Genomic DNA, 27,478 nt, shown 5'->3' on the forward strand with positions numbered 1-27,478 from the left:
TGTGCAGGCCATGAGCATTTTTAAGATTGCCTCTCCGGAGGAAGGCTCTCTCTCAGCCTCTACTGGCTCCGCCATTATGCTGGGAACGAAGCACCCGCCTCGAACCTTCCACGTTCATGAAGCCATGCAGACCTTAATTTTCAGCGCAATGGGATGCCCCTGAGGCAAGCCTGAAAGTAGCCAGGGCTATGTTCCGTCTGTACCCCCTTCCTGAGGGGGAACGGGAAGCCTTTGTCTGGCCCACGGTAGATTCCTTAATCACTGCTGTGACTAAGAAAACGGCGCTGCTGGTGGAAGGTGGCATTGCCCTGAAGGACGCCCAAGACAGGAGAATGGAGGCAGCCTTAAAGTCATCCTTTGAGGCGGCCGCTCTGAGTTTGCATGCCTCGGTTTGCGGCTCCTACGTGGCTAGGGCGTGCCTGACTGTTTTGCAGCGGGCTTCCCCCTCGGACCCTTCCTGGAGGGCGGAATGGCCGATCCTGGAGTCGGGTTTGGCCTACTTGGCAGACTTGCTGTATGATGTTTTGAGAGCCTCGGCCAAGGGCATGGCTCAGACAGTCTCTGCGCGGCGGTGACTCTGGCTAAAGCACTGGTCTGCTGACCATGCCTCTAAATCTCGCCTAGCCAAGTTGCCCTTTAAAGGCAAGCTGCGCTTTGGGGACAAGCTGGACAAGATTGTGACGGAGCTCAGCACGTCCAAGGGCAAGAGGTTGCCGGAGGTCAGGACTCGGGCCGGCAGTGCCCGTCCTGGTTCCTCTAAGGGCCGATTCCAGGAAGCCCGTCGGTATCGCCCGGGCAAGTCGGCCTCCTCTGCCTCCGCTTCCTTCAAACAGAACTTCTCCCCCAAGCAGCATTCCTTTCGTAGGGACCGCCGCCCCGGAGGTTCGTTCTCCGGCCCACCCCCAGGGTCGCGTACCCAATGACGGGGACCTGGTCCATGGCCCAGTGCAGATAGGAGGAAGGTTGTCCTCGTTTCTGGGCGAGTGGACCAGGGTAACTTCAGGCGCTTGGGTTCTGGAAGTCATCAGAGACGGCTACAAGCTAGAGTTCCGCCGGCCCCTAAGAGACAGGTTTGTAAACTCTCCTTGCAAGTCTCAGGTCAAAGCAGCTGCTGTGCAGCAGACTTTGAGCAACCTGATCCGCCTGGGCGCAGTGGTCCCGGTGCCAGTAGATCAGCTTGGCAAGGGGCGCTACTCCATTTACTTTGTGGTGCCAAAGAAAGAAGGATCTGCTCGGCCTATTCTCGACCTCAAGGGAGTCAATCAGGCCTTGAAAGTTCGGCACTTCTGGATGGAGACCCTCTGCTCCATAATAGCTGCGGTGAAAAAGGGAGAATTCCTGGCCTCCCTGGACATCAAGGAAGCTTACCTACATATTCCCATCTGGCTGCCTCTTCAGCGCTTTCTGCGCTTTGCAGTGCTGGGCCGACACTTCCAGTTCAGAGTCCTCCCGTTCGGGTTGGCTACGGCTCCACGGACCTTCTCCAAAGTAATGGTGGTCATCGCGGCCTTCCTCCGCAAGGAGGGAGTGCAAGTCCATCCCTATCTGGACGACTGGCTGATCCGAGCCCCTTCCTATGCGGAGTGCGGGAGAGCTACAGACAGGGTCATTGCTCTTCTGAGCTCCCTGGGATGGATCAACTGGGAGAAAAGCCAGCTGCGACCGACTCAGTCCCTAGAGTATCTGGGAGTTTGATTCGACACCCAAGTGGGCAGAGTGTTCCTGCCGGACAACCGGAGCGTCAAGCTTCATACCCAGGTGGGCCAGTTCCTAGCCTCCTCTACTCTTCGGGCTTGGGGCTATGTGCAGCTGTTGGGCTCCATGACGGCCACGATGGAGGTAGTGCCCTGGGCCAGGGCTCATATGAGACCACTACAGCACTCTCTTCTGCGGCGGTGGACTCCAGTCTCGGAGGATTACACCGTACGCCTTTCTTTGGACCCAGCGGAAGGCGCTGAGCTGGTGGCTGAGGCCAGGCAAGCTGTCCGCAGGAATGCCTCTTACGACCCCGGAGTGGGTTGTCGTCACGACAGACGCCTGCTTGATGGGCTGGGGAGCCCACTGCCTGGGACGGACAGCGCAGGGGCTCTGGTCTCCTGCAGAGACGAAATGGTCCATCAACCTTCTGGAGCTCCGAGCCATTCGGTTGGCGCTTCTAGAATTTCTCCCGGTACTGGTGCTGAGGCCTGTACGGGTCCTGTCGGACAATGCCACGGCTGTGGCCTGTGTCAATCGCCAGGGAGGTACCAGGAGTGCCCCTCTAGCCAAGGAGGCCATGAAGCTATGCCTGTGGGCGGAAGTGAATCTGGAACAGCTGTCGGCGGCCCACATTGCGGGAGTCATGAATGTCAAGGTGGACTTTCTCAGTCGCCATACCTTGGATCCCGGAGAGTGGCAACTGTCTGCTCGGGCGTTCTTGGACATCACGAAACGCTGGGGCCGGCCGAGCCTGGATCTGATGGCGTCCTCGGCCAATTGCCAAGTGCCGCGTTTTTTCAGCTGAGGACGGGACCCTCGATCTCTGGGAGTCGATGCTCTTCTCCAGCAGTGGCCGGCACAGGAGCTTCTCTACGTGTTCCCGCCCTGGCCCATGATGGGCAGGGTGCTGGGCCGGGTGGCAAAGCATCCGGGCCGGGTGATCCTGGTGGGTCCGGATTGGCCCAGACGTCCCTGCTATGCGGACTTAGTCAGACTCTCGGTGGACGATCCTCTGCGGCTGCCAGCGGAGCGGGGCCTCTTACATCAGGGTCCCGTGGTGATGGAGGATCCCTCCCCCTTTGGTCTTACGGCCTGGCTCTTGAGCGGAAGCGGCTGAGGAAGAAGGGCTTCTCAGACAAGGTCATCGCCACTATGCTGAGAGCGAGGAAGCGCTCTACTTCAACCACTTACGCCAGGGTTTGGCGTACCTTTGCGTCGTGGTGCGAGGCAGGCTCTATATCGCCCTTCACTGCTCCAATATCTTCAGTGTTGGCGTTCCTGCAAGAGGGGCTGGAGAAAGGCCTGTCGCTCAGTTCGCTGAAAGTCCAGGTGGCGGCTCTAGCTTGCTTCAGGGGTCGTCTGAAGGGGGCTTCCCTGGCTTCACAGCCGGATGTGGTACGCTTTCTCAAAGGAGTTAATCACCTGCGCCCCCTCTGCACTCGATAGTGCCTATGTGAAATCTCAATCTGGTACTACGGACCTTGCAGAAGCCACCCTTCGAGCCCTTGTCAAGGGCATCGCTGAAGGACCTGACATTGAAAGCAGTCTTCCTGGTGGCTATCACATCAGCCAGAAGAGTTTCCGAGCTCCAGGCGCTCTCGTGTAGAGAACCGTTCCTGCGATTCACTGAGGTAGGAGTATCGATTCGCCAAGTGCCTTCCTTCCTGCCCAAGATTGTTTCTCGATTCCATGTGAATCAGCAGCTTTACCTACCCTCCTTTCGTAGGGAGGATTACCCAGAGGAGTACCCTGTGCTCAAATACCTGGATGTTAGACGGGTCATCATCAGATACTTGGAAGTGACCATTGATTTCCGGAAGTCGGATCATCTGTTCGTGCTGTTCGCAGGCCCTCGTAAGAGTCTGCAGGCATCTAAGCCTACAGTGGCACATTGGGTCAAGGAGATGATCGCGTCAGCTTATGTGGCGGCGGGAAAGATTCCGCCTATTCAGCTGAAGGCACACGCTACTAGAGCACAAGCAGCCTCGATGGCGGAGTCCAGATCGGTCTCCTTGGAAGAGATTTGCAGAGCGGCTACTTGGTCGTCGGCTCATACCTTCTCACGACATTACCGCTTGGATGTGGCTGCTCAGGCCGAGGCCCAGTTTGGGGCTTCAGTGTTGCGTTCAGGGATTTCCATGTCCCGCCCTGGGTGAGTACGGCTTCGGTACATCCCACCAGTCTATGGATTGATCAGCTTGATGATAGGGAAGGTAAAATTATGTATCATACCTGATAATTTTCTTTCCCTTAATCATAGCCGATCAATTCATAGCCCCTCCCAGATATCTGTATTGTTTGTGTTCTGGTTATATTTCAGGTTCAAGTTCAGTCTTCATTTCCTGTTCACGAGGACTTGTGTTCAAGTTCTTCCAATTGAAATCTCTTCGAGTTGAGACGATTTTGTGTTACAGTGAGCTGCTGCTTCCTCTCCTCCCGTTTCGGCGGTGGCTGGATTGATAACCAAATTACGCCGGCGCTCCCTCCCGCTTTGGCGGTGTTAGGGTAAGCCAGCTCCTCCCGCGGTAGCAGGATAAGCCAGTTCCCCCCCGCGTCGGCGGGTGTGGTTTCCTGTCCACCGCCCCGGCGGTGGTGCGCTGGAATATTTCCCCTCCCCCGCTTCGGCGGTGGTGAGCTGGGCAGAGTGTCCCTTTGTGGGTGTAATTCTCTAAGTGCTGAGTCCTGCGGATGGAGCTTTGATATCGACATACTGGGGAATTTCCGGCAGCACATGACCACATATAGGGAGGCAAAAGATTGCTCTCTATCTCCACCTGCTGGTAGATGGACACAACCCACCAGTCTATGGATTGATCGGCTATGATTAAGGGAAAGAAAATTATCAGGTATGATACATAATTTTACCTTTCCACTCCAGGTGACTTAATGCTGTTGCATATGGTATTCATTGTCAATAATTATGATTTTTCTCCTTATCAGCTCCTGCTGGTGCCTTTCCTTTTGTTAACTCTTGATATCTAGCTTGCTTAGATATCATCCACTCACTGAGTCAGTGTCTTTATATTGCTTTCATTTTACCTCACTATCCCAGGGGTTACATATTATATATGCTTTCCTACATAATGCTCTTTTTGCACATGACTGTCCTGGGTTCTTGTAATTTTGCTATCATACTAACTTCAGTGGTTATATTACTACTCTGTCATTTTTTTTAATGCAGTACATTATTATTCTAATGGGTGTTAATATTATTTCTCTCAATGTAAGGGATTTTGACAGTCCTATTAAAAGAAAATAAATTCTGTCACAACTCTCCTGATACCATATTCTTTCAGGAGACTCATGTCCATCAAATTACAAACTAAGTGGTCACACCCTCCTGTATTTTTACAAGCTGATGGCAGAAAGATAAGATGGCAGATGTGTGGGTGAATTCTTTGGAGGAAGCTTTGGATATTGTTGGGCCAAAAGAAAGAGATTAAATTGAAAAAGGACTATTGTTCATGTCCTTGTGAAAGTGAGAGCTCAGTTACAACATGCTGAGAGGAAATGACGTAAAAGTAAAGATGTGGATGATTGTGATGGGTATAAGATTTGATTGCTTGAATACACTTGGTTGTGTGAGGACTTAAAAAATGCATATTTTCAACAAAACGTGGCAGGGGCATTAAGTAGACCTAGGGAGTTGTATCAAACTGTGAACTTTTTGTTACATGGATATTAGAGTTAAGAATCTGTTGAAGGATTTGATGCAGATGCATTTTTGAAATTTGTATGTGGAAAAGTGAGGAAATTGAAAGAGGGTGAACTTACAGGTTCAACAGAGAATATCTATTTTATTTATTTGTTACATTTGTATCCCACATTTTCCCACCTGTTTGCAGACTCAATGTGGGTTACATAGTACCGTGAAGGCGTTCAACAAGTCCGGTAGAGGAACAAATACAAGGTGATGTGGTCACTAAGGTAGATATGTTTCGGGTACAATTAGGGTTGAAGATAGGGAAGGTTATAAAGTGTCTGGTACGATCTTTGGTTTTGCTGTGTTGCAGAGTTTAGGCCTTTATGTTGGGTCGGTGAGGTATGCCTTATTGAACAGGTGGTTTTTAGTGATTTCCTGAAGTTTAGATGGCCGTAGATTGTTTTCACAGCTTTTGGCAGTGTGTTCCATAGTCGTGTTCTTATATAGGAGAAGCTGGATGCGTAGGTTGCTTTGTATTTGAGTCCTTTGCAGTTTGGATAGTGGAGATTTAGGTATGTTCATGTTTCTGGTTGGTAGATCAATGAGGTCCGTCATGTATCCTGGGACTTCACCGTAGATAATCTTGTGGACCAGGATGCAGATTTTGAAGGTGATACATTCTTTGATCGGTAGCCAGTGCAGTTTTTCTCAGAGGGGTTTGGCACTTTCAAATCGTGATTTACCGAATATCAGCCTGGCTGCTGTGTTTTGGGCAGTCTGGAGTTTCTTTGAATTGTTCTATGTTTCAGTTAGTGACTGATAATGAGGTTGAAGCCATAATACAGTCAATAACACCAGCACAATCTTTGCATGATCCATGTCCATTGGGTGTGTTGCGAGATTTAGCATATAAAGTGTATCCATCAGTTAGATTGATTGTGAATAAATCATTGTGTGAAGGTATGTTTCCAGACTTATGTAAACAAGTGGAGTGGAGGAGTGGCCTAGTGGTTAGGGTGGTGGACTTTGGTCCTGGGGAACTGAGGAACTGAGTTCGATTCCCACTTCAGGCACAGGCAGCTCCTTGTGACTCTGGGCAAGTCACTTAACCCTCCATTGCCCCATGTAAGCCGCATTGAGCCTGCCATGAGTGGGAAAGCGCGGGGTACAAATGTAACAAACAAAAAAAAAAAGTTACTGTGAAACTGTTATTAAAGCTAATTTGGATCCTGCTGATCTGAGTAATTATCGACCAATATCAACTGTCCCTTTTCTGTGAAAAATCATTGAGAAGGTAAAGCAGCTTGATGATTTTGTGGAAAGGGTAGATGGGTTGGATCCATTTCAATATGGATTTAGAAGAGCTCATAGTGTTGAGACTTTATTAATCTCAACTGTTGATTATTTAAAGAGAAATATGGATAATAAAATTTGCTTCTGTCTTGTTTCTTTTGCTGGAGCTCTTGACTCTGTAGATTTAGATTTGTTGATTGATACACTAAAAGAGTTAGGACAAGATCTTCAATGGTTTATTGTCCGGAGCGGTTCTCAGGTTTCAGCTTCAACTGAAGTTGACTGTGGAGTACCTCAGGGTTCAGCATTCTCTACATTACCCAAAAATATATTAAACAGTAAAGTTTTCCGGGATCTGGAGATTTGTTATCGCTTTTATGCGGATGATGTGCAATATTTTTCCCAATAGTATCATGGGGAGATGTTTTGAATGACCAGTTATATATCACCAATGAAAGGGAAGAGAGTACCAAATCCAGTCATATAAATATAACTCTCAAGGTAATTGGCAAAAGAAAACTCTCAAACGAACACAACAACTATAACTCTGTGAGGTGCATTCGTATTGTTTGAAAAGGGTAAGGGAAAAGGCATCTGATTCAAGCCCAACCTCCAACCCAATAGTTATAGGTTAATAACAAGGGTGGAGTTTTTATGTATGTATATGGGTATATTTTTCGTCATAGGCACAAAACCCTTTGATATACATAAATGCTATCTCCACAGAGTATATGAGGGATCCAAATAAAACATGAAAGAATCAAGTCCAAACTTAGCTTTCAAGTGCTAGTGCAGGGAAATGTGTGAGTCATTGGTTCAGCACGCTGACTGTGGCCATAGTTTCACTAGAGAAGTGCTATATCAAGGCGTGAGTAACCAGAAAATCACTCACGAACAAGGAAGTTTATCAGTTGTCTGTCCTCTTGGTATTTGGGTTTGCTGTGTCTTGTCTTTTCTTTGTGTTGAGTTTGTTGGCGTGTATTAATTCTTCCGTTATTTTGGTTGTTATTCCTTTGGTGAAGTGTATTGTGTCTGGATGTTATGCAGGGTATATGCATTGTGGGTGTGTTGTGATGATTTTGGGAGAACAAAGAATGTTGGGGTATTGCAACTATTTTTTACTTTTGGGATTGCTATATTCAATAAATGTCTAATGTGGAAAGGAGTCTAATTTTGAATTTCTTATAATTATAGAAGTGGAAGGATTCCATTGGTACTTTAGCCACCCAGTAGTAAGATCATTCTAGGGCAGGGGTAGGCAACTCCGGTCCTCGAGAGCCGCAGGCAGGTCAGGTTTTCAGGATATCCACAATGAATATGCATGAGATAGATTTGCATACCATGGGGGCAGTGCTTGCAAATCTATCTCCTGCATATTCATTGTGGATATCCTGAAAACCTGACCTGCCTGCGGCTCTCGAGGACCGGAGTTGCCTACCCCTGTTCTAGGGCATGTTAGAGGGTGAGGTGAGGAGGGGCAGTTTGGGTTAGGTTTTCATTGCTGAAATTGTTTTCATTTTGACACCTTGGGCCATAAGAAACCAGGTTGCTGGTGGCTTTTGCCTTCCTTTCTTAAGTGGAGGGGAGGGGGATATATTTTGGTATGGAGTAGTGTGATGGGTAAGGGGGGGGGTTCTTTGTTTTCGTCAACTTATTATATCTGATAAAAAAATGTAATAAAATTGTTTAAACATAAGAGACAAGCATAAACTATATGATATTCCCAACTAATGTGGCCCTGGCTACATCCGGGATCTTTGTATCCTTTGTGTAGTGGTGTGTTACCAGTACCCCATCTAATTAGTTTGTTTGTTTTTCCAGGAGAAGCTTAAGTACTTTCCTGTTTGTGTGAACACACAAGTCCATGAAGATGATGAAGCAGAAGGAGGCTTGGGCAGTCTACCTAGGAATATCAACTCTGTCAGCTCCCTGCTGTTGTTTAATACTACAGAAAACTTGTAAGCAGCTCAACATAAAAAAAATGATTTCCATTTCACATGTCCATCAGTTTTTTGTTTTTTTTTGTTACATTTTGTATCCCGCGCTTTCCCACTCATGGCAGGCTCAATGCGGCTTACATGGGGCAATGGAGGGTTAAGTGACTTGCCCAGAGTCACAAGGAGCTGCCTGTGCCGGGAATCGAACTCAGTTCCTCAGGACCAAAGTCCACCACCCTAACCACTAGGCCACTCCTCCACTAAAGAAGCATTAAAGACTTTTAGTAGAGACATATTTATCTGAATTAGAGAAACTCACATGTATAATAGGATCTGAACTTTTATATCATGAAGACAAGAATTGAACTTAAAAGATTCTCCAGTTCCATTATAGACCTATGTAAGATGGAATTGGGATTGTAAGTGTGTTTTGTTTTGTTTTTTTACCAATTATGGAGTCTGCAATTAGGAGAGAGACACACATTATTAAAGATAAATCTACTGCACCTGATATGAATACCATTATTAGATTACATAGAAATTAGATTTGTACAAATTTTGGTGGTGCTAGCCTATATTCTGGGTCCAGGTCTCATGTTTCCTTCTTCTTTACAGACAGGAGGAGAATGTTTTTTCATAACTCTGTGTAGCCTCATCTGTCATGTATTACAGGACAAGTATGGCTTATGGTAGGAAATTGAAACCATCTGCTAGAGATGGTTATATACATTAATACAGTTCCCTTCTCCTGCCAACCCAGAAAAGCAAAAATAAGGTAATGGTGTTGTGCAAGGATCATGAATCAGATGGTGATGGGGACAAGGTGTGGAGGAGGAAACTTGGTATTAGAGGTTTCTACTGCTTCTCCCTCTGTCAGCCTAAAGCTCAAACACTGGTGGAGCTGAACCTATGTTCCAGCTTGGTGGTAGAGTTCATGCATCATAGGCCCATCTTAACTTGCTGCTTATGATTGCATGTAGAGATTTAGATTCAGGGGCAGTGGAACACTGTGACAAAACAATGGGTTTTTAAGCCTGTAAAACTGCCTTAATTAATTCTTGAAATGTATTTTTCTAGTTCTACCAGCAGATGGTGCATGTTTATGTTTAAAGCTGTTACAGAGAACTGACAGTTCCTCCTTCAGTTAATACAGATAAGAGGTAACCTGCAGTGATGTGGCCAGCTACTTTTAAAATTTGTTGTTCTGGGCTCTGATTGGCCCAGGAGCTCAGTTCATCTAGAATGTACTGGCTTTTTTTCTCCAGTCTTAGCCACGGAGAAGAGAGAAAAAGATCTCTTTGTTGAGGCCATATAAACAGTTATATTTGGTAACTTGTGAGCAGCCATATGTCCTGATCTCCCCAGGTACTATATAGGTAGCATACAAATGTTTAGCTAGTGTTATAATTGATCCATATTTCAGTTACTTGTTATTGCTTTGCTGATTTCACCTTTTCTGTTCATTGTTCTAATTTTTTTTCATGACGATAAACATTTTTAGTTTATTTCCGCTGCTTGTTTGGACTGACTAAGAAATCTGTTGGTTTGTGTATTGCGTCTGTGAGTGCTTTCTAGGAGCTGTGGGACCACTGGGAGTGTGGCCCCAGTAACCTAGAAATCACTGGGGATAATTTAAGAGCAGGAGACTCACCCAGAGGCGGTTGGGACCCAGTCGGTGGGAGGAGGGTTCTAGTTAGTGTAGAGCACAAACGGCAGGTGCAGACGGATCTGAGCTGTGCTGGGGTAGACCCTCAAAGTGGCCGCGGGGTAGCCCCAGGCGAATGGCTAGACGTTTTGTGACACACCTTTGTGTTGGAGGGGCAAAACAAACCTATTTCTGGCACCACTATGAAGCTTTCTAATTGTTGATGTATTGGGCCATGGCCCCTGTGGTCCACCCCATTTTGCTGCCTATGTTTGGATTTATTTAAAAAATTGGTATTAGTCTTCAGGGGTAACCTGAAGACTAATACCAAAGGGAAGTTAAAATGATTACTAGATGTAGACAAGACTAGAAATAATGGGTTTGAATTACAGTGGGGAAAATTTAGATGAGCTTTCAGCGATAACTCTAACTCCAAGGATAATTAGAGTAGATACCTTCACTAATGTGTTTCAGGGACAGTTTAAATCCATTTGCCCGAAGGCAGGGGACTGGATTAGATAAATTTTATAGCCTATATATCGCTTCGGTAAGAATAAACCATGCAAACCTGCAAGAACACCTTACCGCAATCTTGCTCTACAGACCACCAGGCAACTGGCAAGAATCCCAAACATACCTCATGGACTTTATCTCAAACACTTGTGTCTCCAGCTCAAATCTTATCTTAATAGGAGATATCAACCTACATCTTGAAGATCTCAACTCAACCAGTACACAAGAATGCGTAGAGTTCCTACATTTATGGGACCTTCACAGGACACACACACAACCTACGCACAGACAAGGACACACTCTAGACATCATCACACACAACTTTAACCACAATGCAAACATTACGTTAACAGACACAAAGTGGACACCCGCACCATGATTGGACCACTAGAAAGCAAACATCTCCCTCCAATGGAGAACAAAAGGACCACCGATTAAACAAGAACGGAAAACTTACTCCACGAGAGGAAAAATAGACACGATAGAATTTTGGCAACAGATTTACCACAATGAATGGACAACAAAAACAGACACAATCCAATTCCTCTCAGAATGGGACAATAGATGTAGATCTATACTAGACAACATTGCTCCAACCCAAACAAGATCTTCACACAGAAAGAATTCAACACCATGGTTTAATGAAGAATTGAAAAAACTTAAAACACAAGTCAGAAGGTTAGAACGAGCTTGGACTAAAAAGAAAGACGACACCACACTAAAAGCCTGGAAACAACTCCAAAGAAAATACAAATACACCATAAGACAAACCAAAAGACTACACTACAAAACTTTAATTGGACCAAACTACAAGGACACACACAAACTTTTCCAACTCGTGAGCAAACTAATAGACACCACACCAGTCACAACCAACAGCAAAGACACTCCTGGAGCAGACAATCTTGCGAAATACTTCAACGAAAAAATAGTACAACTACGACTTAAAATACCTGTCAGCACCACCGACTATACTGAACTCCTTAATTGCCTAGACCCAGCCCCTGGCATTCATCCAACGGACAGGACATGGACCAACTTCGAGATACTATCAGAGAACATCATCTCCTAAACGCTCAAAAGATTTGCCAAATCACATTGTAAACTAGACCTATGCCCAAACAACCTGATGACATCTGCCCCTTAACAATTCATAAACGATATAACGAAACACCTGAATTACATGCTACAAAATGGATTCTTCCCGAAGGAAAAAGGAAACATCTTACTCACCCCCATACCCAAAGACACAAAGAAGAGCACTAGTGAACTAACTAACTATAGACCGGTAGCATCTAATCCCTTAATAACCAAATTAACCGAAGGGTTGGTGACTACGCAACTTACAAACTATGTAGATAAATTTTCTATACTCCACGATTCCCAATCAGGGTTTAGGTCTAACCACAGTACCGAAACAGTATTAGTAACCCTCATGTCTAAATTCAAACAAACGATTACATCTGGTAAGAACATACTACTTCTACAATTTGACATGTCAAGCACTTTTGACATGGTAGACCACGGAATCTTACTACACATCTTTGATTACTTCGGAATCGGAGGCAACGTCCTCCAGTGGTTCAAGGGATTCCTAACCGCAAGGTCATACCAAGTAACTTCTAACTCGACCACTTCAGCCGCATGGGTACCTGAATGCGGAGTACCACAAGGATCCCCCCCTCTCGCTGACTCTATTCAACTTAATGATGATACCCCTAGCAAAATTACTATCAAATCAAAACCTCAGTCCATACATTTATGCGGATGACGTAACGATCTACATCCCATTCAAACAAGACCTAAAAGAAATTTCTAATGACATCAACCAAAGCCTCAAAATCATGCATTCATGGGCGGACGCATTTCGGCTGAAACTCAATGCAGAAAAGACCCAATGCCTAATACTAACCTCCCAACACAACAAGAAAGAATACACCGCCATCAACACACCAACTCTAAACCTTCCTATTTCAAAAACCCTAAAAATTCTTGGAGTCACCATTGATTGACACCTAACACTAGAGAACCAAGCGAGAAACACAACCAAGAAGATGTTCCACTCAATGTGGAAACTAAAAAGAATAAGACCTTTCTTCCCAAGGAGTGTTTTCCGTAACTTAGTACAATCATTAGTGCTTAGTCATTTAGACTATTGCAACGCACTATATGCCGGCTGCAAAGAACAAATAATCAAGAAACTCCAGACAGCCCAAAACACTGCAGCTAGACTCATATTTGGCAAACCAAAATTTGAAAGTGCCAAGCCCTTACGAGAAAAATTACACTGGCTTCCACTTAAGGAACGCATCACGTTCAAAATATGTTCACTACTTCACAAAATTATCCATGGAGATGCACCAGCTTACATGTCTGACCTAATAGACTTACCACCTAGGAATGCCAGAAGATCATCCCGCACATTCCTTGATCTGCACTTCCTCAGTTGTAAAGGAATGAAATACAAATCAATGCACGTGTCAAACTTCACCTACTGTACTTGAGCACACAGTTATGGAACGCACTGCCGCGCAACTTGAAATCAATCTATGAAAGAACGAACTTCCGCATATTACTGAAGACCGATCTCTTTGAAAGAGCATACCAAAAAGACCAACCCAAGTGAATATACACTACACAACTTGCCTATTTAATTTCAGAACTGTTTCTTAAAATCTGCTTGTATACTACTACTTTGTTTTTATCATCATACTAACCAAGATCATGCAATACTAAATGTTTATATTACTAACACTCTTCCACTACTCATGATGTATTGTAAGCCACTTTGAGCCTGCAAAGAGGTGGGATAAGGTGGGATACAAATGCAACGAAAAATATATATAATATATAAACAGCTTTGTATCACAGAAATTGAAAGATTGGCATCCAAATGGCAGATGAAATTTAATGTGGGCAAATGCAAAGTAATGCACATTGGGAAGAGCAATCCAAATCATAGTTACCTGATGATAGGGTCCACCTTGGAGGTCAGCAACCATGAAAAAGATCTTTTAATCTTGGTGTCATTGTAGATAATATGCTGAAATCTTCTGCCCAGTATGTGGCGGTGGCCAAAAAAGCAAACAGGATGCTAGGAATTATTAGGAAAGGGAGGGATGGTAAATAAGACTGAGAATACTATAATTCCTCTATCTCTCCATGTTGCAACCTCGCCTTGAGTATTTTATTAAATTTTGGTTGTCGTATTTTAAAAAAGATGTAGTGGAATTAAAAAAGATTCAAAGATTCTTTTATGAAGAAAGGATAAAGAGGTTAGGGCTCTTCAGCTTGGAAAAGAGACAGCTGAGGGGAGATATAATTGGGGTCTACAAAATCCTGAGTGGTATAGAATGAGTAGAAGTGAATCTTTTTATTTATTTATTTTTTTACTCCTTCAAAAAGTACAAAGACTAGGGGACACTCAGAGACCCTTTTACAAAGCAATGCAGCATGCTAATCTGGAGCTACCTCTGGCCCAACACGGGCACTGGTGTTAGTTACAGCCCTGGCGCTCGCCATTCCCCATGCTAGAGGAAATCGGGCTGTATTTTTTAGCGCAGCATGCTACCAGGTTACTGCCAGGTTAGCACAGGAGCTTTCACCACCACCTCAGTGGGTGGCAGTAAGTGCTCCCCCTCGCATGGCTGCACGGTAAGAGCAATCTTACCCTATAACCATAGCTATTTTCAGTCTTTTTTTACCCGCTGTGGTAAAAAGGGCCTCAGAGTGTGGCAAAATCAGCCCCTGCCACTAGAATGGGGCCCTTTGTACTGCAGCTTGGTAAAAGCGACCCCTCAATGAAGTTACATGGAAATACTTTTTTATGTTTCAACAATTTTTTATTGATGAGGTCACATGGTATACAATTCCATCTCAGTCAATATAAATCGTATAACAGCAAAGTCTAGTACATATTACTAAACCTGAAATGTCCATCATCAATGTTTTCCAAACTTTTCTCCCCTATCCCTTCCTTCTTGTCTACTCCTATATCTATAATGTGTACATGTATAATTACTGTGCAGTTGCATAACTATTAACAATAAACTTTTATATGAAACTCCAATATTTATAACTCGTGTTTTACTCAGTGTATTATCCCAACAATATTTACCGGTGGGTCCTCTTAATGTGCTCCTTCAAAGGATTGTTCTACATGGAAATACTTTTAAAACAAATAAAAGGAAATATTTTTCATTCAACAAATAGTTAAGTTCTGGAGCTCTTTGCCAGAAGATGTAGTAACAGTGATTAATGTATCTGGGTTTAGAAGGTTTGGACAGGTTCCCAAGGAAAAGTCCATAGTCTGTTATTGAGACTGACAAGGAGAAGCCACTGTTTGCCCTTGGATTGGTAGCATGGAATGTTGCTACTATTTGGGTTTCTGCCAAGTACTTGTGACCTGGATTGGCTACTGTTGGAAACAGGATGCTGGGCTAGATGGACCATTGGTCTGACCCAGTATGGCTATTATATTCTTATCAAATACATTACCCATTAACATAAATCAATAATGTGGGAAGAACATCTTGATGATTCTAGCTTTTTTTTTTTTTTTTAATTCAGAGGTTAGAGAGCAATTCCATCAAAGAGAGATAACCATAACTATATAAAGCATCTTGTGCTACAGCTATGTGCAATAATTTGGACATCCTTGGTCAAGTTGTGTGTTTGACTGAATCCTTAAATGAATGGAAGCTGACACAGCTCTACATGGTATAAAGTTAAACACGCATCTTTCTCCATATTTTAGTTCCTAATGTCTGATTTTAATAGATTGAAAATAAGTACTTTAAGAAGGTCTCAGCTTGTGATTGTTTTGTCTACTTTCAACAGCCATGGGCTTCTGCAAACATAGGTGAACATGAAGAAAATTTATTCTTATAAAGCAAGGGAAGGCTGTAAAAAATCTCTAAATGCTTGCTAGAAATAATAAAGAAAAAGAAATGTCAATTTTTAAAGAATTTTCCTTGGTTTACTATAATAGAAGTTTTTGTCCCAGATCTTTTGTCTTTCTTGTGTGCCCCCCCCCCCCCCATTTTTTAACCTTATATTAATGTGGTTTTGTCATACTCCACTATGTAAATCCCCCCCCCCCTTTTTTTTTTTTTGCTCTTTCTGGAAGATGATGTAATTTCCTGATAGTGGATTATATTTTCTTTTCTCTAGTGTTATATTTGAATATTGATAATCTGTAAAAGAAAACAACAAAAAAAAAATCTCTAAATGCTTCCAGCAAGTAATTTCAACTACCAGCAACATTGGAAAGAAATGCAAGTTACATGAAACTGGAGTCCGGGCAAGATCTGGAAGACTAACAAAAATGTGACAAACCGCCCCAAAGAGAGTCAGATCTGCAAAACAGAACCTGTAGAAAAGATTAGCTGACACTGGAGTGGTTATCCACAGGTCCATGGTATAAGGTTGCCTATATAACAATGATCTCCATAGGAGAGTGGTCAGAAGAAAACCTTCCCAGAAAAATCACAAAATTTATGGCCTACAGTATGCAAAAAAAAAAATTGATAAGCCTGAAACTTTTTCAAATACAGCGCTTTGGACTGATAAAACCAAAACTGAACTATCTGGCCACAACCACACCAGATATCGCGCGAGAAAAAAAAGACATTGCCATTAAGCACAGGAGTGGACCAATTCTGTTTTGATGTTGTGAAGCAACCAGTGGCACAGGAAAAATTTGCAGGTAGCTTTAGAAGAAAGAATGGATTCAACTAAATATCAACATGTCTTAAAAGCTGATGTTCCACAGTCTGTGAAGCTGAGAAGAGGTTAGATGTTTCAGCAAGACAAGTCTGAAAATACTGCAAAATTTGTACCCCGCGCTTTCCCACTCATGGCAGGCTCAATGCGGCAGGCAATGGAGGGTTAAGTGACTTGCCCAGAGTCACAAGGAGCTGCCTGTGCCGGGAATCGAACTCAGTTCCCCAGGACCAAAGTCCACCACCCTAACCACTAGGCCACTCCTCCACTCCAAGAAAGAAAGATAGTTTTGGAATGGCCTTAAGTCCTCAGACTGTGGGGAAAACCTGAAGGGGAAATCTCAAGCATATAGTACATGCAAGGAATAAGAATATTTCTGAGCAGGAAGAGTTCTGCATGGAAGAGTGAGAAGAAATTTCTAAAGCAAGAAGAGTGATGTATATAGAGACTGTTACTTGTTACAAAGTACTCACTGAAAGAATGCACAGACTTTTATGTTTACCATTCACCATTTATCTTAGTGCTTTATACAGTCTTTTGAATCTATAAAGCACTAAAAATAAATGATTGCACAATAAAACTAGCAGAAAGATGTCATGTTTAACTTTACACAATGTAGGGGTTTTCAGTTTTTCTTCATCTAGGGCGTCTATTGAAACATACAGTTTGACCAGGGGTTCCTAAACCTTTGCACACAATTATATATGTACTGCATAATACCTAGGAAAAAAATCAAAGGAGGCCCACTAGATATACAGCAAATCTATTTATTAATTAAAAATATATTTATACTATTTCTTTAGAGAGAGAGATAATAGAAAGATAACTGGACAAATAGGTCAATTATCTGATCTCAGGGCATCATCCACCAAGGTGGTCAAGTCCAACTAACTCACCAATATTAACTGCCTTGTTTGTACTTCCATGATCACTGTCCTCAGCCTCTCCCACTCACTCTCTTTATCATACAGTTGCCTATGTGACAGCCTTGTGCCAGTCATCACCTCAGGACCACTGCTTCTGCCACATGTAAAACAAAATATGATGTCCTTTACTCTGCCTTGTTTTCCCCCCCTTTTTCTGATGCCAGTAAATTTACATTTTAGAAGTCCATATATAAAGTTTTTCCCATTTTCTGACCTACCCTACGACCCAAGGTGAATTACTAGATGTGAAAATACAGAAATATAGAGCGGAGATTACCAGATGCAGGGATTTTATTTCGGTTTGTTGGCATTTTCTTCTCCCATATGGTCTTTCATTCATGATTTTGAAGCTGTTTTTTTATCGTCAGGTACAAGAAGTATGTTCTCTTGGATCCACTGGCAGGAGCAGTGACAAAAACTCACATGACCTTGGAAACGGAGACTGAAGAGAAACTGTTTGACGCACCGTTGTCTATCAGCAAGCGAGAGCAGTTGGAGCGACAGGTAATACATGAGAAAGCAAACTGTTAGGAAAGTAGTACTCACGTCCTGGATCATGGGTTAAGGTGGGGCATTTTGAAGGTGACTTTGAGGCATATTTTCAAAGCACTTTGGGAGGCTAAGTTCCATAGGTTTCTATGGAACTTTGGGAGGCTAAGTGCTTTGAAAATATGCCTCTTTGTTATGGGAGGGTGGGGCACGATAAAATTCTTTCCCATGGGTTATTTTCTCCATAAACATAATCTAGCAAGGGTGTCATTGTCCCTATTACTATTTACTTTAATGATGGAGCCATCCAAACCTTTTTTTAACCCCGCTAAGCTAACAACTTTTACTACATTCTCTGGAAACAAATTCCAGAGTTTAATTAGATGTTGAGCGAAGAAAAATTTGTAGCTTCATTGTCTTCCCCCTAGTCCTAATATTTTTTGGAAAGAGTAAACAATCGATTCATGTCTACCCATTCTACTCCAGTCATTATTTTATAGACCTCTATCATATCTCCACTCAGCCGTCTTTTCTCCAAACTGAAGAACCCTAGCCTCTTAGCCTTTCCTCATAGGGAAGTCGGCCCATCCCCTTTATCATTTTTGTCGCCCTTCTCTGTACCTTTTCTAATTCCAATATCGCCTTCAGATGTAATGGTCTGCAATAGTGTTAAAAAAAATCAGGGCAATCAGTGTTTGGAGCTTATACATTTAACAAAGTCAAAGGTCTATCATCTATAGTCACTGATGCCTTGACCCATTTCCCTATAGAATCTTTATCATATTTACGCAACTTAATATCAGCTCTATTTCTGATGATGATGGCAACACCATTTTTTTTTAACCATCAGTTGCAAAAAAAGGGGGAAGGAGAGACCAGTTAGTTTTTAATTTGAATTCATACTCTGATAGGTATGTTTCTTGAAGAAAAAAAAAAAAAAAACAATATCCGGGGAATGTTTGGTCAAGGAGTTCATTATTTGTTTCCTCTTGATAGGATTGTTAAAACCCTTGACATTCAGGAATATGATAGTGGTAATCATTTGATATCAAGGGTGATTAATAATATTTTCTCCGAGGACAAGCAGGCTGCTTATTCTCACAAGTGGGTCAACGTCCACGTTGGCCCGGGAATCAGCATTTTGCAACAGCAAAAACAAAAATGTTTTGGCAGATTCTTCTGGTGTGCGTGCACTACACATGTGCAGACTGACTTCCCGCCTGCCACGCAAGCACGTACCTCAGTTTTTCTTTTTCCACGATGAGTTGCGGCAGGTTCCTTCTGTGCTCCTCGTTGAGGCAGGGGAAAGGAGTCTTCCTTGGTTTCCCTCTCTTTTTGTGCCCCTTTCATTTTGGCAAAATCACATCTTTTGATTTCGCCGAGGCCGCTTTTCCTTCCATGTCATCAAAGACACTGTCACAATGGTGTCTGTTTCCTTGTCTGTGCTCACCTCTCCCTCTGGTGGCCAGAACTGGTGGCTGCTATGGACTGTCACACGTTCCAGACTTCAGCCCAGTCCGGTCCGGATCTTCCGGGCTGCCAGACTTGCTTCTCTTGTTTGTGCCTGCATAGCACCCGGAGCTGCCTTGTAATTCCTGCAGCTTGAACTTCAGCTGCTGATGGGCTTTATTAACCACCTGGAAACTTCTGTGTTTGCCTTTGCATTGTCTAAGGTCCCTGGTACATTGGTGTGCTCTGTTGCACTTCTGGTTATTCTGTTTCTTGTCTGAAATCCTTGCCTGGTTCTAGTCTAGTCTTTGTGTAGTTAGCTTATACTTTGTTGCTGGTTTTCTAGTCTTGTCTCCTGTTTGTATTTCCTTGTCAGGTCCCTGGTTATTCTGTGTGTAGTTAGCTGTTAGCTTTTACTGCTAGTTCCCTTCTTAGTGGCTGCTTGGCAGCTTTCTGTTCTTGCTCTCTTGTCTGTCAATGTTTTTCCCTAGTGGCTGCTTGGCAGCTCTCAGTCCTTGCTGTTACCTGTCTTTGTACCCCTTTTCAGTGGCTGCTTGGCAGCTTTCAGTTCTTGTCTTTTAGCCTGTCCACTTCCTGCTTAGTGTTATATTGTCCGTCTGTGAGTCCTAGCCCAGTTTTCTGCCTTCCCATTTATATTCCTTTCCCCTCTGACCCTCAGTCCCTGTTCAGCCTACTTGGTATCCAGTTCCTGCCCTGTCCGGTAAGTCCTGCCGGCCGCCTGCACCCAGGGGCTCAACTCCTGGGGAACGGCGGTCAAGCGCAGGTGAAGTCTATCTGATCCTGCTCTGCCTGTTCCAGCTTGTTTGCCTCAGCTGCAACTCCAGTCTGGGGTTCCAGTCCTGTTCTGCCTTGTCTCTGGTTTGGGGGTGATTTTGCCTGCCACTGCCGCTCCACGGCAGTGGTCCAAGGGCTCACGAATCTAGTTTCTGCCTTGAGAACCTAACAGACACCCAGTGGCTTCATACATTGTACTCGGTGCAACCGGACCATCTCAGGTACCGATACCCATTCTCTGTGTATCCAGTGCCTTGGGCCTGACCACAGCTCAGCTGCTTGTAGTCTGTGTCTTCGTATGAAGAAACGGACCCAAGTGGCTCTAGAAGCCCAGCGAGAGAAACTTTTTGGGGCTCGGTCCGGGCCTTCAACATCGGTACCGGGTTGTCGACATCGAGGGAGGCATATATATTAGGAGCAGAGGTAATGGCTGCTGAGAGACCAACTCTCGCTGGGAGCAGTGAGGCATTGAGTTGGTCTCCACTTGCTTCGAGGCCTCCTGCTATGAAGGCCTCCTGGGACTGACCATCATCGGACCCGACCCCAAGGAGACGTCAGGATTCCATGTCATCCTCGTCGGTACCGAGGAGTCTCGATGACGGGCATCGAGCGAAGGTGAAGAAGCACCATCATCGATCTCCTACACACGGTGCCAGGAGCTGCGGGGTGCCAAGGGATTCGGCACCCAGGAAGTGTTGGCGCAGGAAGTGTTGCCGCTTCCCCTCTATATGGGAGGTGCTGATGCAACGGTCTCTTAGCAGTCCGGTACCTGCACCTGAGCCTCAGCAGATTCTGCCACCGGCTGTTCCGCCAACCCCACAGCCTTCTCCAATGGCTGCTCTCGATGAGTACATCCAGGCCCTGCTTCCAGAGCTTCTGGAAGGACTGCTGCGCCAATCTGCGTCGGTGTCAGGGGTGCTTGGGCATTCCGTACCACCTACTACAGCAGCGTCCGGCCCTTCGCCTGTGGTGAGGTCTCCGTCCTTGGTGCCACTTGCGGCGCCAGTGTCGGCTGCCACCCAGATCGACTCCCCTTTGACGTTGGTGGAGGAAGCTTCGCCGCAGTCCATATGGGCGTCGACCTCTCAACATCACCATCGAGGACGTCGATCCTCGGTTTCAAGGCAGGCTCAGTCTCGGAGTTCCCTAAGAGAGGTATTATCCGATACTGAAGAAGAGCGTTCGTGGGAGTCAGAGGGAGATCCCAGATACTTTTCTTCCAATAAGTCTTATGGGATTTCCTCTGAACCTTTCCCTCTGCTTGAAAGGAGACTGTCTCCTCCTGAGAGTCTTTCCTTCACGTCTTTTGTCTGGGAAATGGCTACGGCTATTCCATTGCCTATAGAGGTTGAGGATGAGCCCATGGCTGAGATGCTCGAGGTCCTGGACTATGCTTCTCCACCTAAGGAGGCTGTGACGGCTCCTCTACATAAGGTACTGAAGGAAGTCCTTATGCGGAACTGGTCGTTCCCTCTGTCTGGTCCTGTGATCCCGAAGAAAGCTGATTCCCAGTATCGGATCCACGATGAGCCTGGGTTGATGAGGTCTCAGTTACCCCACAATTCCATGGTGGTGGACTCCGCCCTCAAAAGAGCCAAGAGTATTAGGGACTATGCCTCGGCAGAGAAACTAGAACTTTGGATTCTTTTGGGAGGAAGACGTATTGGGCCGCTATGCTCGCTGCCTCTATCCAGTCCTACCAGCTCTTCACGAGCGTACATGTGCGTAATACGGTGAGGCAGCTGTCTAGCTTGGTTGATGCCCTCCCTCTGGCGCAGGCCGAGCCTTTTCGCCAGGTGGTCAGGCAGCATAAAGCGTGTCATAAATTCCTGGCCGGGATGCTTACTACTCCTTTGATGTGGCATCCAGAATCGCTGCTCAAGGTATAGTGATGCACAGACTCTCATGGCTGCGTGTCTGTGACCTGGATCATTCGGTCCAGCAGTGGATGACGGATGTACCTTGCCAGGGGGACAACCTTTTTGGTGAGAAAGTAGAGGATCTTGATCAGATCAAGAAGCATAATGATGCTATGGATTCTCTCTCCCACCAGGCGCCTTCTGCTACAACCTCATCTAGGAGATATTTTATGGGGAAGAGGAGTGCTCCTTATTCTTATGCTAGGCATTGGTACACTCCGGCTTCCTGGCAGCCTACCCAGGCTCAGTCCCAGCGCGCTCGTTCTCGTCAACAGCATGCACCTAAGGTCCCTGCTGCTCCCCAGCAAAAGGGACAGGCTTTTGACTGGCTCCAAATAAGCTTAGACTCAGTAAAAGTGCCCGTGCCAGACAACTTACCGGTTGGACGGAGGTTAATATTTTTCATCAAAGGTGGCCTCTTGTAACCTCCGACAGGTGGGTTCTTCAAATAGTCCGGTTAGGATTCACCATCAATCTGGAATCCAAACCTCCAAATTACCCCCCGGGAGCTCATTCTTACAGCTTCCAGCACAAGCAGGTACTCTAAAGGCCCAAACGATCAAACCCGTTCCACCAGGGGAACAAGGGCTGGGATTCTATTCCAGATACTTCCTTGTGCAAAAGAAAATGGGGGGGGGGGGAGGGGGAATGCATCCCATCCTAGACCTAAGGGCCCTGAACAAATTTCTAGTCCAAGAAAAGTTCAGGATGGTTTCCCAAGGCACCCTTCTTCCCATGATTCAGCAGAATGACTGGCTGTGCTCTCTGGACTTAAAGGATGCTTGCACTCACATCCCGATACTTCCAGCTCACAGGAAGTATTTTCAGTTTTGGCTGGGATCACAACACTTTCAGTACTGTGTGCTGCCTTTTGGCTTGGCTTCTGCGCCCAGAGTGTTTAGAAAGTGTCTGGTGTAGTCACAGTGTTGCTATGCTGGCTGGGAGTGCATGTGTTTCCTTATCTTGACGATTGGCTGGTAAAAAACACCTCCGAGGACGGTGCTCTGGAGTCCATGCGAATGACTATTTGGGTGCTAGAGCTACTGGGGTTCGTAATACATTACTCAAAGTCCCATCTCACTCCTGTCCAAAAATTGCAGTTCATTGGAGCACTGCTGGACACGACAGCTCAGGCTTACCTTCCCGAGACAAGGGCAGACAACCTCCTGACCCTGGTGTCCATAGTTCGAGCATATTAGCAGATCACAGCTTTGCAGATGTTGAGACTATTAGGGCACATGGCCTCTTCAGTACATGTAACACCTATGGCACATCTTCATATGAGATCAGCTCAATGAACCCTAGCTTCCCAGTGGGGTCAAGCTACAGGGAATCTGGAGGATGTGATCCAACTGTCCACCGAATTTCGGAATTCTCTTCAGTGGTGGACAGTTCAATCCAATTTGACCAGGGGATGACCATTCCAAATTCCTCAGCCACAAAAAGTGCTGACGACGGATGCATCCCTCCTGGGGTGAGGAGCTCATGCAGATGGGCTTCACACTCATGGAGCCTGGTCCTTTCAGGAAAAAGGTCTTCAGATCAACCTCCTGTAATTGCAAGCTGGAATGCTTTGAAGACTTTCAGAGATCGGCTGTCCAACCAAATCATCTTGATTCAAACAGACAATCAGGTTGCGATGTACTACACCAACAAGCAGGGGGGCAACGGATCTCACCCGCTGTGTCAGGAAGCCGTCCAGATGTTGGTTTAGGCACGCCGTCAGGGCATGTTACTTCAAGCCACTTATCTGGCAGGTGTATTCAACAGTCTGGCTGACAGGCTGAGCACAGTAATGCAGCCTCTTGAGTGGTCGCTGAATATGGGCGTCACCCACAAGATCTTCTGAGCGTGGGGCACCCCCTCAATGGATCTTTTTGCCACTCAGATCAATCACAAGGTCCCTCAGTTCTGTTCCAAGTTTCAGGCCCACGACAGACCTAGCGTCAGATGCTTTTCTCTTACATTGGAGAACAGGCCTTCTGTATGCGTATCCTCCCATACCTCTAGTAGGGAAGACTTTGCTGAAACTCAAGCAAGACCACGGAACCATGATCCTGATTGCACCCTACTGGTTGTGTCAGATTTGGTTCCCTCTTCTTCTGGAGTTGTCCTCTGAAGAACTGTGGAGATTGGAGTGTTTTCCAACCCTTATCACTGAGAATGAGGGGTCGCTTCTACATCCCAACCTCCAGTCTCTGGCTCTCAAAGCCTGGATGTTGAGACCTTAGAATTCACCTCCTTGGGTCTTTCAGAGGGTGTCTCCCGAGTCTTGCTTGCTTCCAGAAAAGATTCTACAAAGAGGTGCCACTCTTTCAAATGGAGGAGGTTTGCCATCTGGTGTGACAACAAGGCCCTAGATCCTCTCTCTTGTCCTACACAGACCCTGCTTGAATACCTTCTACACTTGTCAGAGTCTGGTCTGTAAGGGTTCATCACAGCGCAATTAGTGCTTATCAGCGTGTAGAGGGTATGCCTATCTCTGGACTGCTTTTAGTCATTCGCTTCATGAGAGGTTTGCTTTTGTCAAAGCCCCCTGTTAAACCTCCACCAGTGTCATGGGATCTCAATGTCGTTCTCAACCAGCTGATGAAAGCTCCTTTTGAGCCACTGAATTCCTGCCATCTGAAGTACTTGACCTGGAAGGTCATTTTCTTGGTGGCTGTTACTTCAGCTCGTAGGGTCAGTGAGCTTCAGGCCTTAGTAGTGCATTCACCTTATACTAAGTTTCATCACAACATCGTAGTCCTCCGCACGCACCCTAAGTTTCTGCCGAAGGTGGTGTTGGAGTTCCATCTGAACCAGTCAATTGTCTTGCCAACATTTTTTCGCCGTCCTCATGCCCACCCTGGCGAAAGCAGCTTGCACACCTTGGACTGCAAGAGAGCATTGGCCTTTTACGTGGAGCGGACAAAGCCCTTCAGACAGTCCACCCAGTTGTTTGTTTCTTTTGATCCTAACAGGAGGGGAGTCACCATAGGAAAAACGCACAGTTTCCAAATGGCTAGCAGATTGCATTTCCTTCACTTATGCCCGAGCTGGGCTGACTCTGGAGGGTCATGTCACGGCTCCTAATGTTACAGCCATGGCTGCGTCAGTGGCTCATTTAGCCTCCGTTGAAGAGATTTGCAAGGCTGCAATGTGGTCATCTGTCTACACATTCACATCTCACTACTACCTTCAGCAGGATACTCGACGCAACAGTCGGTTTGGGCAGTCAGTGCTGCAGAATCTGTTTGGGGTTTAGAATCCAACTCCAACCCCCTAGGCCAGTTTTTATTCTGTTCCAGGCTGCACTCTCAGCTAGCTGTATATAGTTTCAGGTTAACCTATGTTATGCCCTCACCATTGCAAGGCCCAATTGACCAATGTTCATTATTTTGAGTGAGCCTGGATGCTAGGGATACCCCACGTGTGAGAATAAGCAGCCTGCTTGTCCTCGGAGAAAGCAAATATACTTACCTGTAGCAGGTATTCTCCAAGGACAGCAGGCTGATTTTTCTCACAATCCCTCCCACCTCCCCTTTGGAGTTGTTATTGTTGTTTGTTATGCTTTTTGATTTAAATGAGGTATGCGCTCGTGCGGCGGGCAGGAAGTCAGTCTGTGTATGCACGCTGCAAGCACACCAGAAGACTCTGGCAAAACATTTTTGTTTTCGCTGTTGCAAAATGCCGATTCCTGGGCCGACGCAGACATCGATCCACGCGTGAGAGTAATCAGCCTGCTTTCCTCGGAGAATACCTGCTACAGGTACGTATCTTCGCTTTATTTAAATTCAACAGACCTACTTCAGCAATATTGACAATATCCCTGCAATAACCTATCAAACAATATGTTATTGTTGGGAGGAAAAGACCTCAAATATCCTTAGCTAGGCGGCAAGCATACAAGCTTAATGCCAGCTCATCTTGGACTATGGTCATATCATTGGTCAAAAACCTCCTGTACTCCTCCTGCAAATATTCAAATTTACTTTTTTGTTTTTATTTTTTAGGTTTTTATGATGGATTTTTGTTCAAAATACCAACACTTAACTATTTTTCAGATCAGACATTAGGTACACTATTACTTAGATTACAGCACTTAGCTCAAGACTCTTGTCCCAATGGGGCTCTCTGTTTCACTCTCTCGATGAGCTTCTTCAAGGGACTAAGTGCTAAGAGTAATACTGTACCTCTCTTCTAAGATGGCGTTCCTCCGGCTGTATGATGCTGACCCCTCCACCAGAGGAATGCCATCTTAGAAGAGAGGCACAGTATTACTCTTAGCACTTAGTCCCCTGAAGAAGCTCATTTGAGGTCTTTTCCTCCCAACAATAACATATTGTTTGATAAGTTATTGCAGGGATATTGTCAATATTGGTTCTTCAGCTTTATATAGAGTGATTAATAATATTAACAGGCATGTTGTTAGGGGGTCACGTGGTGCCATGAGGTAGAACGGCTGCTGAAAAGCCGAGCTCCTACACTTCCTTATAATCTAACTCTCTCAGCTAACGGAAAACAGGCGTTTTTGCAATGGGCAGTTACTGGACGTTGTGTGAAGGTAGCAGGCGTGAGAAACTGGTACTGTTAAGCTGATACAAAATATTATGGCTGCAAGATTACAAAAAAAAGATAAGGAAAAAAGCAAGAGTGCGGAAGCCAAAATGGCGGACAGTCAGCAGCAGCAATGTTCATCAGTGTGCTTGGCGTGGACTAGTGAAATAACAGCTGAGGTTACTGCTGCGGTCGAAGCTGCATTAGATAAAAAGCTGCAAGCCCTTTGTCAAAAAGGGCCAAGGAGGCACATGAACGGCTGGATGGCTTTCATCTAGATTTGAACCAGATGCAGCAACGAATAAGTGATGTGGAGGACCGCATGGAGAAAACCGCGGGACCAGCTGAGGCCTTAAGAAAGAAAGTAGACGAGCTGGAGCAGAAATTGGACGATTTAGAAAATGGTTCACGGTGGAACAATCTGAGGCTCATAGGATTGCCAGAGCAATTGAAAGAACCAGAGTGGGCAGAGTTTTTGGAGCGCTGGATTCCTTAGGAATTAAAAATTAATAATCTGCAGGGGCCCCTGAGAGTTGAGAGGGCACACCGCATCGGACCGAAAAGATCAACTAATGAACGACCGAGAGCAGTGATAATGAAAATCCTAAACTACAGTCACAAACAAGCGATCCTGAGGGCAATGAGATCGGGACAATTATTGCAGTATGAAGGGAAGAAAATTCTCTGCTTCCAGGACTATTCGGGGAAAGTTACGGCGGCGAGAAGGGCATTTGGGTCAGTTTGTGTAGACCTGTACGACCAGAAAATCAAGTTTGCCCTGACTTACCCAGCTAAGTTGAGAATTTTCTCTGAAGGAGGGGAAGAGCTTCGAGTCGGCAGAGCTTGCTAGAGATTTTGTAGGTACTCTGCCTCCCAAAGCAGCGAGCAGGGAAGCTAAATGAAAAGCC

At 45.3% G+C, this 27,478-nt stretch overlaps 1 protein-coding gene across 4 annotated transcripts in view; it reads left to right on the top strand.

Moving 5' to 3' along the window:
- WASHC1 (WASH complex subunit 1) overlaps positions 1-27,478 on the top strand; it is a 273,146-nt gene that overhangs the window by 188,047 nt on the left and 57,621 nt on the right. For all 4 annotated transcript variants that reach the window (XM_030214831.1, XM_030214830.1, XM_030214832.1 and 1 more), the window contains exons 5-6: positions 8,456-8,592; positions 17,748-17,883. In XM_030214831.1, the coding sequence (XP_030070691.1) occupies positions 8,456-8,592; positions 17,748-17,883 (273 nt within the window). The remainder of the gene's footprint in view (positions 1-8,455; positions 8,593-17,747; positions 17,884-27,478) is intronic.

This window comes from Microcaecilia unicolor, chromosome 9 (assembly GCF_901765095.1).
Source record: "Microcaecilia unicolor chromosome 9, aMicUni1.1, whole genome shotgun sequence".
In the NCBI taxonomy this organism is placed as follows: domain Eukaryota; kingdom Metazoa; phylum Chordata; class Amphibia; order Gymnophiona; family Siphonopidae; genus Microcaecilia; species Microcaecilia unicolor.